This window comes from Marmota monax, unplaced genomic scaffold (genome assembly GCF_021218885.2).
Source record: "Marmota monax isolate L192 unplaced genomic scaffold, Marmota_monax_Labrador192_F-V1.1 WCK01_AAM20220418_F8-fsc00070, whole genome shotgun sequence".
In the NCBI taxonomy this organism is placed as follows: Eukaryota; Metazoa; Chordata; class Mammalia; order Rodentia; family Sciuridae; genus Marmota; species Marmota monax.
In genome coordinates this window covers 555,845-572,374 of record NW_026692116.1, presented here as the reverse complement: position 1 = coordinate 572,374, position 16,530 = coordinate 555,845, and the positions used below count along the sequence as shown (strand labels likewise).

At 38.5% G+C, this 16,530-nt stretch overlaps 1 protein-coding gene across 3 annotated transcripts in view; it reads right to left on the bottom strand.

Moving 5' to 3' along the window:
- Positions 1–212: 212 nt before the first annotated feature.
- Positions 213–16,530, bottom strand: part of Lrrc8c (leucine rich repeat containing 8 VRAC subunit C) — a 98,176-nt gene continuing 81,858 nt past the window's right edge. For all 3 annotated transcript variants that reach the window (XM_046461415.2, XM_046461421.2, XM_046461409.2), the window contains one exon: positions 213–6,609. In XM_046461415.2, coding sequence (XP_046317371.1) covers positions 4,336–6,609 — 2,274 coding nt within the window. In that variant the 3' untranslated portion in view covers positions 213–4,335. The remainder of the gene's footprint in view (positions 6,610–16,530) is intronic.

The window sequence follows — 16,530 nt, the reverse complement described above, 5'->3', positions numbered from 1 at the left end:
AAATGGAACTCCAGGGGCAGCTTAGGTAGATGCAGTACAGTGAATTAAGGAAGGAAATAATTAGTCACAATTACAGAAACTAGCTCAATACCAAGTGAAAGAATGCATGCAGCCCATTTCCGGTAGAGCACAGGGAGACTTAGTAATAATAGTTTAAGAAATGCAAAAGATAAACATGACTTATAAAAATGAGCAAGGGACTAATCTCAGTGTTAACTTACAAAAATGACTTTATTTAAGTTATTTTCTGTTCCTATGTACTACATAGCCAAATAACATTAAGACATTTTATCATGAATTTGTATTATGACAAGTCAACTTTCAAGCCTTTTTCTTGACAGTCTTAGAAGTTTTGCCAGTAGTTGACACAATCTGAACACTTATAGACAGTGAGGAGATGAGTGGCACATAAGGCATGGAGTTTCAACCCCAATAAAAATACGCACTAAAGAAGCAAAGTAAGGTAGGAGAGAAGTATTCAGAAGGAGGCAAATTCAAACAACATTAAAATCCATGCACAGAGCCTGTTACTTGACATGGCCAAGAAATCAAATTGTCCAAAGTTAGATACCCCATGTCAAATTCTTCTGATTAAAAAAAATTTCTTGTGACATGGGTAGATCTTCCTGTCTCTCCAAAATGAATGCAAGTATGCCATCTTCATCAATGAATGACTCTGAGAAGACAGAATAAGAGTGGATACTAATTTGGAAGGCAGGAAAGTGTCAGAAGCATGGTAGTGGGACCTGATCTGAAAAATTTACAGCAAGTCATGTTCTGATCAAGGCCACCCAAGTTCTCTTACCATGTTTCTAAGTAGATAAGAAAAGAGAGAAAATTGTATAGACCCTTTAGGCAGTCTATTCCCCCCTAATTATGCTGTTTTGTTCATTTGTTTTGCTAACTTGAGGTTAACCCTATCCAAATTTATTGAGATCCTACCCCAAAGGTGAAATATTTGAAGAGCATCATCACATTCAGGATTCAAAGGAGAATGTTAACTGAATCTTAATTTATGCTTGAAAAATGAATTGAAATTATGTTGACATTTATCTGTTCACTACTAAATACTGCTGACAGTGTTCATAATGATGGATCATAAATGCTTATTGTTTAAATAAATATATCATGATGACTAATCAGGTATTTGGTATAAAATTAAATTAGAGAGTAAAATAAATTACTTTAAGAATGGACTTCACTTATAGTAGAATATAAACAACAGTAAAACCCTACTAGGAGACATCTTAAGAGATAAAGATTTTGTTTTTTTCTTTTTTAACATCAGAAATCATAAAATAGTGTATTGTAAGAACTTGGACTTCTTTATTCCAAGTAACTCAAGGAAGACTCAGGTTGTTAAGACCCTTCTACAAACAGGTTTGAGATACAGGTAAGGAGGCGCCTAGAAATGAGTACATACTTGCAATAGGCATCTCTTCCCAGCTTTTCTGAGAAAGCAGTGCCTGCCACACAAGATACCTCGTAAACTGTTAGGAGTCATTAAAATAGCTGGAAAATACAGTGACAGGGAAAGAGAGGTGAGCACTAAGAAAATTTTATCACTGTAAATAACAGATTCTACTGTATCAAAAACCAGGACATTAAAAATGCTGCATCAAAAGCAAAACAAACCCAACACATAAGAAGAAGATAGAATAGCTTTCTGAGGCACGGTGTTCTGAGGGGGGTTCCACTGGGATGCATTTTTTCCAACCAGACCACCAATTATTTTTACTCTGCATTTCAACAATAAAACTCACCAAAAAAAAGCTTACCCAGCATGAGATTCAAGCAGCCACTGGAGTTGATAATATGTAAAATGCTTTTTTTTTTTTTTTTTTAAATATTTACACAGCAGTTACTCGCGAATTCTATTGAGGCCAGAGAAAGATAGCTAGTTGTCCTTTTTAGCAAGAGCACTTGGAAAACACAGAAAGTGATTAGGTAAATACTTCTGTCCACTGAGTTGATCAGTTAAAGAACTTTAGAAAAAGTCAGCAGTTCATTTACCTGAGTTTCCCATTTAAAGGCTAAATAGTAAGTAATTGAATGCTTTTACCTAAGAATGTGAACAAAATCTTATAATATTAAAAGGGCCAGAGTCAGAAAATTTAGATTTTTGATTTTTATAAAATCTAATAGAAAGATCTATGAATTTCCCTTTAGTTAAAACATAAAAGTTGTGGACCTATGCTGATCTTCTGAGCATTATTTACAACTTAAGTTGGGAATCAGCTTGCAAAATCTTTAAGAAAACAAATCAAATTCTTTTGGAATTTTGAGCAAGTGACAAAAGCCAATTATTAGTGACTTATTTCACTGAGGAATCCATATGAGGTTGCTAGTTATTACTAGTTCAGCATAAATATAATTTTAACCTGAATAGATCCATTTTGAAGGGTGATAGAGATAATAACCATACATGTCAATCAAGAAAAACAGTGCACACAAGTGTTCTGCCATCAGGTGTCTAAGCTTACTTTTCAACAGGGTATTTCAGTCATGCTCAACCATGGACAATCTGCCAACAAACTCCTTGTTTAAAACAAACAGGACTATGTTTCTAAATACAATACAGTGTTCATATTTGGGATCCCAATATTCTGGAATTGAATATTTTATCATATAAGAACTACACCACGTTACTATTCTAAAACATCATTATTTTAACTTCAGGTCTAAATAAATCAGCTCCACAAAATCACATTCTGAAACTTCAACACAGAACAGAAAATGTGAAGCTCTTGGTCTCTGTTATTGGATTATTAAACAAGTAAAATGTATTTTTCCCTTTAATCCTCCACCCCCTGATGTATCTGAATGTTTAAAACACAACCGAGGTACACGTGTCTGCCCAGCAGTCACCATAGCTGCCTCTTGTACACAGCGCAAAGTAGAATCGGGCAAATTCACCAGGATCAAGGAGCCATTTTTAAAAACAGCATTTTAAAATCCCAAACCATCTTCCTACTTTCTTTTGTTATTAAGTTACAAAGCTTTATCGGGTCAGCCAGGGAAATATTTAGCCCAAATCCCCATATTATGTTGGATTTTAAGTACAAAGGTAAATAAAAGCTCTGCTGATCGGCAGGCAAAACTTCTTGCTAAGTGATACCACTTAGCACTTTATTCACACTTCTAAAAAAAAAAAGTTAACAGAACCATTTTAGATGAGATATGTATTTTAAGCCAGAGAGCAGACAGAGTTTCTGTGCTGTACCACTAGCAGGCTTGTGGGAAATCAATAAATATACATATGTATTCATATATATAGAAGTGGATTATTTTGTGAAACAGGCAGGATTTGAATAGCTTATCCCTGCCACAGTGCCTAGAGGAAAGGAGAGCTGAATGGAATATACCAGCTCTTCAACAGAGTGCTTGCTTTTTTTTTTTCCATCTGATGCATCTGCTTATCAAGATATCAAAGATGATTAAATTACTCAAAAAACAGGCTTCTAAGTCTATGATTTTTAAATTTAATTATCTATTAGGATGTTAAAATAAATCTAATTTCTCTAGGGCTCTTCACCAGTACTGCATAGCAATGTTGAAATTATAGCATGGAGGTGCTTTTGTATTTAGTTTTAAAATGTTTTTTTTTAAAAAGGTTGGTAAAAACACAAATCAGTTGAATTATAAATCACCAATTCAAGCATGCCAACCAGTAAGGATTGCTTTCTTTATGAACTTACAAAATCCTTGTCTGAGGATAATTGTCACTGTCGGTATATGAAATAATACAATTCAGGGGCAAATTTTAAAACTAATACCCTGACAAAGGACTTCAGTGAATTTATACTTCGGAGAAAAGTTTTCTGTAGAATGAAAGGCTTAGCCAATGGAGAAGACAGCTGTTATTAAAAATAAACTAACAAGCATAGATTCCTTGGTGTAGACATGATGAAAACAAAAACAGGGACCCGGTACTGGTGCAAATGGGCTAAAAATGACATTGGCAAGATATCTTCATCCATTTAAAATATGCCAAAGTGCATGCAATTTATATTTCCCTCCCTTTTACAAGAATGAACTGAAAAAAATAAAACAAAACCAAAAAAACATACGGAACCATCTGTTTCTGTCAGTAGAAAACAATAATAGATACATTAGGTTCCAAGACAAATAAAACTTTAAAATATTAATATTGAAAAAATACAATTAAATTTTTATTAAAAAATACATACTCCTTACTCAATCTTTGTGTACATTTTGTTTCATTGTGAAAAAGAAAAAAAAATAAAATAAAATAGGAAAGGCATTAAGACTACCTAATTACTTATACTGTATTTGGTAGAAGCGTGTTTCAGTCAAACTCTGATGAAAAATAAGTTATTCAGCTTTCATTTGCTCCCGGACGTCAGAAGGCAGAGTTTCAAACAGAGCATCTTCCACAACCAAACCAGCTCTCTTCAGAGCCCGGCAGTCACCGAGTTCTGGAGGGAGGATCTCAAAGTGATTGCCTTTGACGTCTAAGTAGGAAAGAAACAGTAAATTTCCAATTTTTGGTGAGAGTACAGACAGGCTGTTTTTCCCAATCTTCAGAGTTTTAAGTTTCTTGCAGAAGTACAGTTCATCTGGAAGGCTTTCCACTTTGTTACAAGTGATGGAAAAATACTGTAAACTTTGTAGAACTCCAACTTCAGGTGGGATAAATCGAATGTCATTGTAGGATAAGTCCAAGTATCGGATTTTGTTGCATAGGAAGAGGTGGGAAGGCAGCACCTCTATTTTATTGTGACTGAAGGACAGTCGTTCCAGGCTGGTGAGCTTCTTTATATGCTCGGGGATGTAGGTGATGCTGTTATGCCACAGTTTCAGCACTGTCAGCTTTCTCAGGTGCTGGAAGCTCACAATTTCTTCTATAGATTTCAGGTTGTTTTCTTTCAGGTCCAGTTCCTGGAGGCTGAGCAGGCTGAACACGGCATGGGGAATGCGCTCCAGGTCACAGTGGACCAGTTCCAGCTCTGTAAGATTGGTCATCTTCTTTAAGTTGTTGAGCATGACCAGCTTGGTGCCGTCATTATGGATGCACATCTTTTGGAGATGGCTGGAAACATCCACCACTGCCTGAGGGATTTTGGAGACGTTACTTTTGATAGAGAGGATTTTAAGGCTTTTGAGATCCCGCAGAGACTCAAGGGTAATATTTTTGGATATGTCATGACTTAGAGATCCAACCAGGTAGAGCTCTTCCAGATTCCGGAGTCCATACATCCACGGGGGCAGCTCCCTCATGTCATCAAACTTGACGCTCAAAACCTTGAGGTTTTCCTTCAGGAAAGAGAGTGCTGCGCTGTGGATTTTGACAGAACACTGGTGGAGAGAGAGCTCTTGGAGATTGTCTAGCTGTGCAATGGTGGCTGGGATCATTACATTCTTAATAATTTCAAGTTTTAGAGACTGCAACTCTGTGATTTCAAAAACAGTGTCCGGAAGGCCAGAAAGCATGATAAGAGGCAATTCCAGTCGATTATGGGCATTTGTCTGCAGCTTCTGCCTCAGTTTGTCAGGAGTCCACTCGTTATTTAAGTTCAGCTGCTTCAATTTGTTTTCACTGACTTCGGACAGGAACACTGCAAATCTCTTGGAATAGAGAGGGTCATATTGATCTATCATATGAAGCATAAAAGCAAAATCATTTTTCACATCTGGAATATCATCAATTCCAGTCTCCTGGCGGACATACTCAAAGGAGTATTCCCTTAGGGAACGGTAGAACAGCCAGTATAAGGTGTAAAGGCACGTCAATCCATAGATACTTACAAAGCATAGGTAGCAAAAGGAGAGTTTTGAGAACAAGTGTGCCATGGTATGATTGCAAGAGAAGTTTTTATATCCAGTCATGTCCTGAATGTCAACATTACAGTCCACTGTAAACTGGACTTTGGAAACCAGAGCGCTATTATATGCAATGATGATTAGGAACTTGATAACCTTCAGTACAGTCTGGCGAACATACATGGCATATAATATATCACCTTCTTCCACATGCAGCCTGAACTTCTTCACCTTCTCAAATAAGGCCTTTGCTTGCTCACCTTCCTTTTTATCCAGAGCCCCTGCAGTAGATTTGTCAACCACAAACTTCTCAGGGATTGACTTTAGAGACTGAGAGTTGACCAGGCTGCCTTCGGGGCCAGACTGGGTGGTGTTGGACCTGTTCATATTGTTCTTCCTGTTGTCCTTTTCCTCAGAGTCCTCCCCAGACACTTCAGATAAAGCCCGTGTGGTCCAGGGAGAGTCAAAACACTTCCCCAGGATGGAGATGAAATGTTCTATTTTGGAGCTGGAGCCAGGGAATTTGAACCAAAAGTTGCTGCAGAGCATGAAGACCAGGGTATGGATGAGCACAAGGTAAGGGAAATACTTGGCGTACCAGTGGAGGGCTCGCTCATAACACATCTGGTTTATGAAACTGTACTGTTGCAGGTCCAAGTCTGTCTTCAGTCCTTTCATTTCCACAGTGGCAGGGTTCCCGGGAGATGGTTTAGGTGGAGGCAGTGGGGTGGTACTGGCAACGGCTTGAGACACATTCGAAACGGAAGTGTGGTTCTGAGCAGGCTGCACTCTTTTCGGAAGGCAGATTATCTTGTCCTGCATGACCTGAAACACAGAAATAATATGTTCAAATTATATTACTCTAAGAGCTTTCCTAATGACATTAGTACGAAGAAAGGAGCAATATCATCCAATAAATGTCCGTTTCCTCCGCCTGGAGAATATAATGCTCAATTCCAGCACCAGCATTTTACTCTTAGCTCATACGTTGGAAAAAAATGAAATAAATATCTGACTTTATTTCTCATGTGTAAGCTGTGACATAAAACAGCAATTTTTTTGAAGACACAGAACAAGTTATAACAAAGTGACTATTTAGAGAATCTTCATATATATATTTCTAATTTGTATCTCTTCTCTCACCAGACACTGGAAAAATCAGTTATTGGTCTGGAAAGTATATTTCCTTATCAGATGTAATCTTGAGTTAGATGGCTCCCAATATTATATTATTTTATATATGAGTAGTAAAAGAATTGGAAAGAAGAAATATGGAAAAATTCTAACTTTATTGTTTCCCTTTTTCTTTCTACTCATATCCTGGTTTTTATGCAAAAATTAATATGAATGGCTCAATATAATAAAAATTTTATTAATTTTTTGGGAGGGTGCCGGGGATTGAACTCAGAGGCACTCAACCACTGAGCCACATCCCCAGCCCAATTTTGTCTTTTATTAGAGACAGGGTCTCACTGAGTTGCTTAGCACCTTACTATTGCTGAGGCTGGCTTTGAATTTGCAATCCTCTCGTTTCAGCCTCCCAAACCACTGGGTTTACAGGCATGCATCACTGTGCCCAGCTTTGTTAAGTTTTTATACTAACCATTTCTTCAGAAAGAGATGAAAGAAGATGGGAGTGTTCAATAGAAAAGTAATTATGTCAAAATTTGCTAGCTTTTCATACAATATTGAGAATCTCTCTCCCTCTACTGATGCTTTAAGTAGTTGAAAACAATGTTATGCTATAAGAATGTCAAGATTGCAATTTGAGAAAGAGAAGGGCCCTTTTTGAAGATGAAGTAGGATGAGGCAGAATATACCTTGAGAGAACCTGGAGGAATCATATCCATGAAGAAGCCCACGTAAGTGGAACAATCTGAACAATTAGCAAACAGTTCCAAGGAAGAATAATAACTGAGGACTATACAGCAATGACATGCGGAATTAATAATTCAGGAGAAGTCTACTTGTACTTGAAGATGTCAAATGGTGGGAAATCCAGTGTTTGGTGATTCTGCAAGAGTAAGGTATCTCATGATGTTGCCATGTCAAAGTCTTTTACATTGACTAGAGAGGCAGAAACTGAACCCATTGTAAAGTAGACTGCTAGGCATGGTAGGTGACCACAAGCTAGGGATGAGGGAACAAGCATCTCAGCACACAGAAGTACGAAATTGTCAGTGGAGTGAAGCATCCAACACTTAGGGAAGTGTTGTCACACAGGAGACCATTAGTAAATATTTGCTGAGAAAGTGAATGAATCCAGAACTGCCACCAGTCCTTTGGCTCAGGGTTGTAAGGGCCTGGGTGTCGAGGACACCTCTCTTAGGATGAAGATGAAGATTGTTGACAACAGCAAACTTATATTGTGCTTAGTATGTGACTGTCCCTATTCTCATAATGTCATGGGGCAGGTACTCATTGTTTCCATTTTGCTGATGAGGACACTGAGGCATAGGCTCAGGTTAAGCAACTTGACTCATGTCATCTATAGCCGGAATCATCTGGACCCAGAGTCCATGTTTCTTATTTCATTTTACTGAATTTCTAGGAATAAATCAAAAGGATCCCAGTATGACTTTGTCCTAGATAACAAGTACAAGCTTTTTAGGTACAAAGCTTGCTGCTTCCCATAGCCTATGCATAAAACAAGAAATGAGGCTAGAGAAAGAGAAGTAGAGAGAAACAGGGGAAAGGAATGTTCTTCCCTGAGCACATTCTCCAAGAGTGACAACCTTGGGCTAATATGTTAATATGACATTGTTAATGATGTCATGAAAACAAGTGTAAAAGCAAGACTAGTTCAAGTCAAGAAAGCAGGCACCTTCTTAAAAGGTGCTAAGTTCTTGCCAAACTACTAGGCAGGCTCTCATGCTGTCCCTCCTGTAGGCTTGCTCCTAATGATGAAGATGGGTAGGGTTTCCTGGCTGCTGCATAGAATTTTAGGCTACGCTCTGTACCAGTGCACCTGGCTGAGGGGCAAGCATGGGCTGTAATCTAGCTTGTGCTCCTTCACTTAACTATATGCACATAGGGCTACGTCCACACTGTAGGGGTGGCTTTTTATATTTTGCACAAAGGCATCTGATTGGCTGGGGGGCTGCCACGCTGGGAAGGTAGATCCCATTCTCCCCATTCTGCAGAAGAAACGGACCTAGGTTCAAAAGAATGACTTGTTCAAGTTCACACAACAGGAATCACAGCTGTCTTCTTTTTCTGGCCCAGTGTTCTTCCACTGTTCCACACGGTCTTCTCATTTCATCAGCTTCAGTCCCATGTAGGAGGGCAATATTAGCCAAGTTTCTTTCAGACCTCTGATTTTATGTTTCTCCTAAAATCTTCATGAAGATATAGTTTTTGAAATGTGCCTGCTCAAATTCTGGGAGGGTAAAGACAGTGATTTATTTTCCAAAAGCTGTTAACCACTCAGAAATGAGAACTGAGTAGGAAAAAATACTGGAATTTAGTCACTAAAAACTGTAGTTGCTCATGTTGCTGAGGGAACATATCATCAGAAGATTCCAGCACAGAGGCAACTCCAAGTAGAATTCTGAAAGAATGCAGGGACAGGTTGTTCAATCCAGAACTATGAAAAGCAACAACCACCAGCTTAGTGAGTCCTGCAGTCAATAGTATGAAGATTTAAACAGTAAAATAGTTATGGGAGAGAGGAAGTCAGTTTCTTCTATGTTTAACAGAAACAGTATATTTTTTAAAATACTGCAACATCAGGAAGGACTGGGAGAATGATCAGCACTTTCAAAGTTATATTAAAAAAGAGAAAGAATCCCCCTACCCCCAAAGGCAAGATAGGATCCCTAAAAAGGGGTAGTGGTGATACAGGGCATTTTTGGGGTATCTCTGTAAAACTCTGTGGCATTCTGTAAAACTTGAAATTTTTTTCTTCATCTTTTCTGCTTTTCTAAGAAGTCTGCAAGTTAAACCTGTACCTCACTTCTCTTTACCTTTACCCAGCAATTGAAAGATTAGAGTGCAAAACAAGTCTTAAAGAAAGGCTGCAAAACAAACTTGGAAAGAATTAATTGTGGGGTTCTAGCTGCTAGCACAGGACTACACTAGAGTATGGGCAGGGAGAAAGTCCCCAGGCCCCTCCAGTTATAAAACCCTATGCGAAGTGCAGATCCTCCCCAGCAGCTCCTCCAGTTGCAGTGTGGGGAAGTTGTGCCCCTCTCAGGGACAACCATGAGGCTGCCTTTGGAAGGAAAAGGCTTAAGTATAAAGCTGCATGTTGAGTTTATGTAGGGCAAGTAGAGGAGGAGGGGAAGAAATTGGGGGTGGGGGCAGGGAAGAAAGGAAAAAATTAAAAAGCAACGTGAACAGGAGAATGTGATCCAAAATATACCAAGGGGAGAAAAGTAGCCAAAAAGCTGATATGAGAATCCTTCTCAGAATGAAGGCATTTATGTTAAGGAAAATAGATCAGAGTAAACATGAGAATGAGGAGAGGGACACAGAGAGGCGCACCTGACAGCTAGTGTCAGGTGAAGCCAAGGCACAATTTGCCCCCTCTCCATTGTGGAGAAAAACAGTATTGTATAAATAAATTTTTTGGAAATCACAGCAAATTCATGCATGGATCAAAGTTGAATAGAAAGGAAGAATTTTCTCAGGATGGGTAAAAATAAACTATTTCCATGAAGCAGATACCAGAACATGAGAATGGAATCCTTCGGGCGTGTGCCAAAACTTAAGAGAGGGCACTGGACTAGTGTTTGACCCTAGATCCTCTAGATCTTCAGGAGCAGCTGTCATCTAGTTCAGGCAAGACCTGAACAATTTCAGAGGAGGAAAAGTTTATTTGGGGGCTCACAGTTTCAGAGGTCTCAGTCCAAGACAACTGGCTCCATTCCTTGGGGCTTGAAGTGAAGTAGAACATCATGGTGGAAGAGCGTGATGGAGGGAAATGGCTCATACGATGATCACGAAGCAGACAGAGACTCCATTCTTCAGACACAAAATATATATCCCAAAGGCACGCCCCCAATGACCCACCTCCTCCAACCACATCCTACCTGCCTTCGGTTACCACTCAGTTAATCCCATCAGGGGATTAATTTACTGATTGGGATAAGACTCTCACAACCCAACCATTTCTCCTCTAAGTCTTCTTGCCTTGTCTCACACATGAGTTTTTTGGGGACGCCTCACAACCAAATCATAATAAAGTCACTTATGCTAAATGCTACGTGATCAAACTAAAACTTCAAGGAAGCAGATCTCCAAACAGACCAGTGTTTCCTGAGAGCAGGAGACCTCAGTCTATTTGCATCAGAGTAATAAGTAAGTCCTCTCTGCTAATTTAACCCTGATAAGTAAGTAACCTAATGTTAACCAGTCAGCTTTTCCCCTATTGTTCTTTTTCCTTGTCTCTACCTATGAAACCCACTGTTATTCTACTGCCCACCGGGAGCTCTCATTCTATTTTGCTACCTCAGTTCATGAATCACAAATAAAAACCAGTTAGATCTGTAACTAATTTTGTCTTTTGAGAGTCAGAATCATAGCACATATGCTGATTATGCAAAAAAGTGTAGTCTACATATTTAGGCTGTTGCCAGAGAAGCAGTTGAGTGAAATGCAGAACCCATCTGTGACAACCTATAGAATAGATGCCACATTTGTGTGCATGAGACCCCGAAGGGCTGAGATTAAAACAAAATAAAACAAACCCACTTAACTTCAGAGGAACTACTTGAAATAACAAAGATAGAGCAATATAAATAAAGACCAGCTTATCTAGCACATGCCAAAGGTGTAAATGACATATCCAGGACAGGGGTAGGACACGGGAACACAGTTCTGGTCAGTTCTGAGTGTGCCTCAGGGAAAGTAATCATTATGGAGTCTCTACTCTTAGTTGCTTTGTGAGGGATAAAAGAACAATAAGGCCTTCAAGGTCAAACACAGGAGAAAGACATTTAAATCAGCTATTAGTGTGAGAAATTCGTCTTTTTCACAGCAAACTTTATAATCAATTTCAGAAAAAAAGAAAAACCTGGTAGTATTTTTATTGAATTAAATTTAAAAACAGGTATCTTTATGGTGTTCATGATGTTTGTCTCCATCTAATTGTGGCTTTCAGGATTATCTTATAGTATTCTTTACAAAGGCTTTATAAATTTACTGTTAAGTTACACCTTTAACTTATTTATAGTTGGTTACCAAAAATCTGTCTTTCCTTTTTAAAAATATCTTTATTTTATTTATTTTTATGGGTGCTGAGGTTCAAACCAAGTGCCTCACACATGCTAGGCAAGCGCTCTACCACTGAGCCACAACCTCAGCCCTGTTTTTCCTCTTAGCACATTTATTTTTAATACAGAAGGCACAGTCTCCCTACCCCTATGCCATTCTTCCATGAGCCCTGATAAATTTGGTTTCAGATTTATATGCACATTTACATACGTGATATATAAACAAATGGAATCCCGCAGTATGTATTGTTTCTGAAATATGTATATGTATTGGGCTTCACTTTTATATGTCTTGGAGATTTTACTATATTGCACTTGGAGATCTATTTCCTCTTAAGTGCCCTGAAATTATACACTGTCGGTCGATGCACAGAACTTCCTAAAGACATTTCCATGATGATGTGCATGCAGATAATTTTGCTATTAAGAATTGTGTTGTTTTCAAAAGATTGCACACTGCCTGATTTTATGTGGTATTCTGAAAAACCAATTCAGAGAACAGAGAGGGACACAGAACAGATGAGAGGTCACGGGTTGGGTTCACTGCAAGGGTTCACACACCAGGGATTCCTTAGGGTGTTGAGATTCTTCTGTATCCTATTTAGTTGCAAGAATCTATGCAGGTTTTAAAACTAAAATATCTACCTTAATTAGACAAAAAGCACATTCTTTTTTGGGGGGTGGGGGTACTGGGCATTGAACTCAGGGGCACTCAACCACTAAGCCACATCCCCAGCCCTATTTTGTATTTTACTTAGAGACAGGGTCTCACTGAGTTGCTTAGTGCCTTCGCTTTTGCTGAGGCTAGCTTTGAACTCGTGATCTTCCTATCTCAGCCTCCTGAACCGCTGGGATTATAGGCATGTGCCACTGTGCTCAGCAAAAGGCACATTCTTAATGGTGGGAAGGCTAAATGCTGTCTAATATCAACACTGCTCTGCCAGATTTTTTTCTGGTATTTTTATATCATATTTTAGTCTCTATTTTCACCTGGGTGATTCTGTTATATTTTAGATGTCCACTTTATATAGATTTTTAAAAATCCAAAATAATCACCTTTTTCTTTCTTTTTTTTTTTTTTACAAATGAATGTAATGCAATATGTTATTTTGCTTGCTCATTTCTAGACTCATCATTGCTTATTTCTAGACTCATCATTTTACGACCCTTCTTCCTCCTCCATCTTGTCTTCTGTTGCATTGGTAACCTTCCCTACGTTTTATTTCCCACCACCCTCTACTCCTCATCTGGTTAGGAAAATGTAGGCTGCATCTCTCTTCTTCTACATGTTATCCACATTTTCTTAAAATGTACACTTAAAGTTTCTCAGTATCCTACTCCTCTCCCAAGAATGTTTTAACTGTTCCCTGAACTATCCAATTTGATTGCCCTGGAGTTTGTTTTAGCTTTCTTTATTATTTTTACAATCTGTGGTTAACTTTGATTGACTATATATTCATTAAACCTAGGGCCTACCAGTTTTCTTAGATCCTGCATTTCCCCAGCTGTGTTCCTTTTCCTTTTGAAGCATATCCACTCCTTAATTACTTATTCAATAAGGGTCTGTGGATGGGAAACTCAAACACTTGTAGATCTGAAAATGTCTCTACTGCTTTCATTCTTGAATAATAATTTAAAACTCTGTGTTGAAAATAATTTCCCCATAACATTTAAAAACAGGATTCCATTTTCTCCCAGGCTATTTTTCCTGGTGAGCAGCCTACTGTCAGATTGATTTTGTTCTGTAGTGGCCAATCTACCTTTCTCTATGGTGGTTTCAAGATTTTACCTTGAATCACAGATTTTTCTACAGTTTCACTTTAAATTTCAATTTATGTGGATTAATCCTGCACCATACCTATAGGCAAGCACTTACTTCAATTTTTCAAAAATTTAGCAAACATTTCTTTAAATTGCTCCAAATATCGCTCCTTCATTTCTTCCAAAATTTCTATCAGACACATGTGAGAGTTTTGTAGTCTATCTTTCCTAAGGGTGCATATGCTTTGTAATCCTTGTCTTTCTTGGAACTTGGGTCTGGGTAAACTTGGTACTCTTGTCTCATTCATAATTTTTTTATGCAACTGAGTATACTGCAACTGTTCTATCAATTGATGTTTTAAAATTCATTAATTGTGTATGTGTGTGTGTGTGTGTGTGTGTGTGTGGTGCTGGGGTTTGAACCCAGGGCCTTATGTATGCCAGGCAAGTGCTCCACCACTGAGCTACACCCCCTCCCCCATTGAATTTTTCATTTTCTAAGAGTTCTACATTTTTTATATCTATCTGCTTTTAAGTCATATCTCTTTTTTAAGTTATGCCTTTATCTTTTTGACCACTCTAAATATGTATTCATTTTAAATTCATGGTCAGCTGTTTGAGAACTTGATTTCATCTGGAGTGAACCAGTGTTTCAGTTGCTAATTTTGATTAGCCTTGCTTAACACAGTTTTCTTCAAATGTTCTGGGTGGCAGGCACATTTAGAATGGGAGGTTGTTTTTCACTGTCTCTATCATGTGTGCTCATGTGGCTTCCCGTACCCAGTCAGGCCCTGATCCGCCATTAGTTCTTATCATGGAATTCTGATGTTTTATTGTGATGTCAGCACCTCCCAGTTCCAGGCAGGCAGATGGGGCAGGCTGACTCAGTTCCTGGATGGGAGGCACCCTAGATGGACAGTTTCCTCTGAAGCACCAACTCTAGCATCCAATTAATTGTCATTCTTTGCAGCTTCCTTTTGGGAGTAGGGGCCTCGGCTTCAAAGAGTGACCAAGCTCTAGTCTCTTATCTGACTTGATGCAATTATAGTCCCCTTCATTGGCAGGAGCTGAGCTCCTGGCTGATACTGCTTGGTTTTGGCTAACAGCCCAGCCATCGATTCAGCCCCATTCAGTGTTCCATTTATGCTTCACAGAAATGCTTGTTTAGTTTTTGAGTCCATGAGTGTGTGTTTTCAAAAAAATCTCTTCATATTTATCCATCATGACTAAAGACAAACAGAGGAGGGTGTTAAAGTATAATACTTCCTTTATCAGCTATTCCATAAGTGTTTATGTGTGCTTTAATATAAAAATTAGTCAAAACAAATTAGTACTATGAACAATTGGTGTTGCTTGGGTAGTGCCAAACAGCGTCAACTGGCCAAATTCCCCCTCCTCAAAAAGGCTGAATTCCTTTTTCCCTACCAACAGCATATGAGACTGCTTAGTTCCCTACATGTTCTTTCTCTACAAACTACAATCCATAAGCTATTCTTCAATTTCAGCTTTTTAAATGACAGTTATGACTATATCATCATAGAAAGAGGGAGGGAGGGATAAAATTTGCAGTATATGATAAAATAGGTGGTACCATTTCAGCATGTTAATTTGTGATCCAAATGTATTCTTTAGTCTGTGCCTTACTCTTTAAAAAGACTGATCCTATAATTTTAGCAGCTTGGGAGGCTGAGGCAATAGGATCTCAAATTCAAAACCAGCCTTAGTAAATTAGTGAGGCCCTAAGCAATTTAGCAAGACCCCTCTCAAAAAATAAAAAAAGGGCTTGGAACCACCATTTGACCCAGCTATCCCACTCCTAGGTCTATACCCAAAGGACTTAAAACACCATAATACAAGGACACAGCCACATCAATGTTGATAACAACACAATTCCCAATAGCTAAACTGTGGAACCAATGTAGATGCCCTTCAGTAGATGAATAGATAAGGAAAATGTGGTGTATATATACACAATGGAATATTATTCAGCATTAAAAGAGAATAAAATCATGGCATTTGCAGATAAATGGATGGAGCTGGAGAATATAATGCTAAGTGAAGTTAGCCAATCCCCCCAAAACAAATGCTGTATGTTTTCTCTGATTTAAGGCTGCTGATTCATAATGTGGTAGTGGTGGGGCAAGGAAGGATTAGATGAACTCTAGATAAGGCAAAGGAGAAAAGGGGAGGGGGATGGGAAGGGAGGGGGTATGGGGATAGAAAAATACAGTGGAATGAGATGGCCATCATTACCCTAAGTACATTCATGAAGACATGAATGTTGTGAATATACTTTGTATATAACCAGAGATATGAAAAATTGTGCTCTATATGTGTAATATGAATTGTAATGCATTATATTGTCATATATAACTAATTAAAATGAAAAAAATATAAAAAAGGGAAGGGGATATGGCTTAGTGGTTAAGTGCTCCTGGGTTCAATCCCTGGCACTAAATAAATGAATAACAAAAAGACTATGCCTTGGGCTGGGGCTGTAGCTCGGTGGTAGACCACTTGCCTAGCATGCATGAGGCACTGGGTTCAATCCTCAGCACCACAGAAAAATAAAAAACAAATAAAATAAAAGCATTCTGTCCATCTACAACTACAAAAAAAAAAAAAAAAAAAAGACTGTGCTTTGTGCCTTACCCTGGTTATGGCAGGTTTATTATGGTAGAATGGAGCCACAGAAAGGCATGTGGACTAATATGATGGTGATTGCCTTTATCCTTCACCTTCCCTCTACCCCAGATTCAAATTTAGCTGG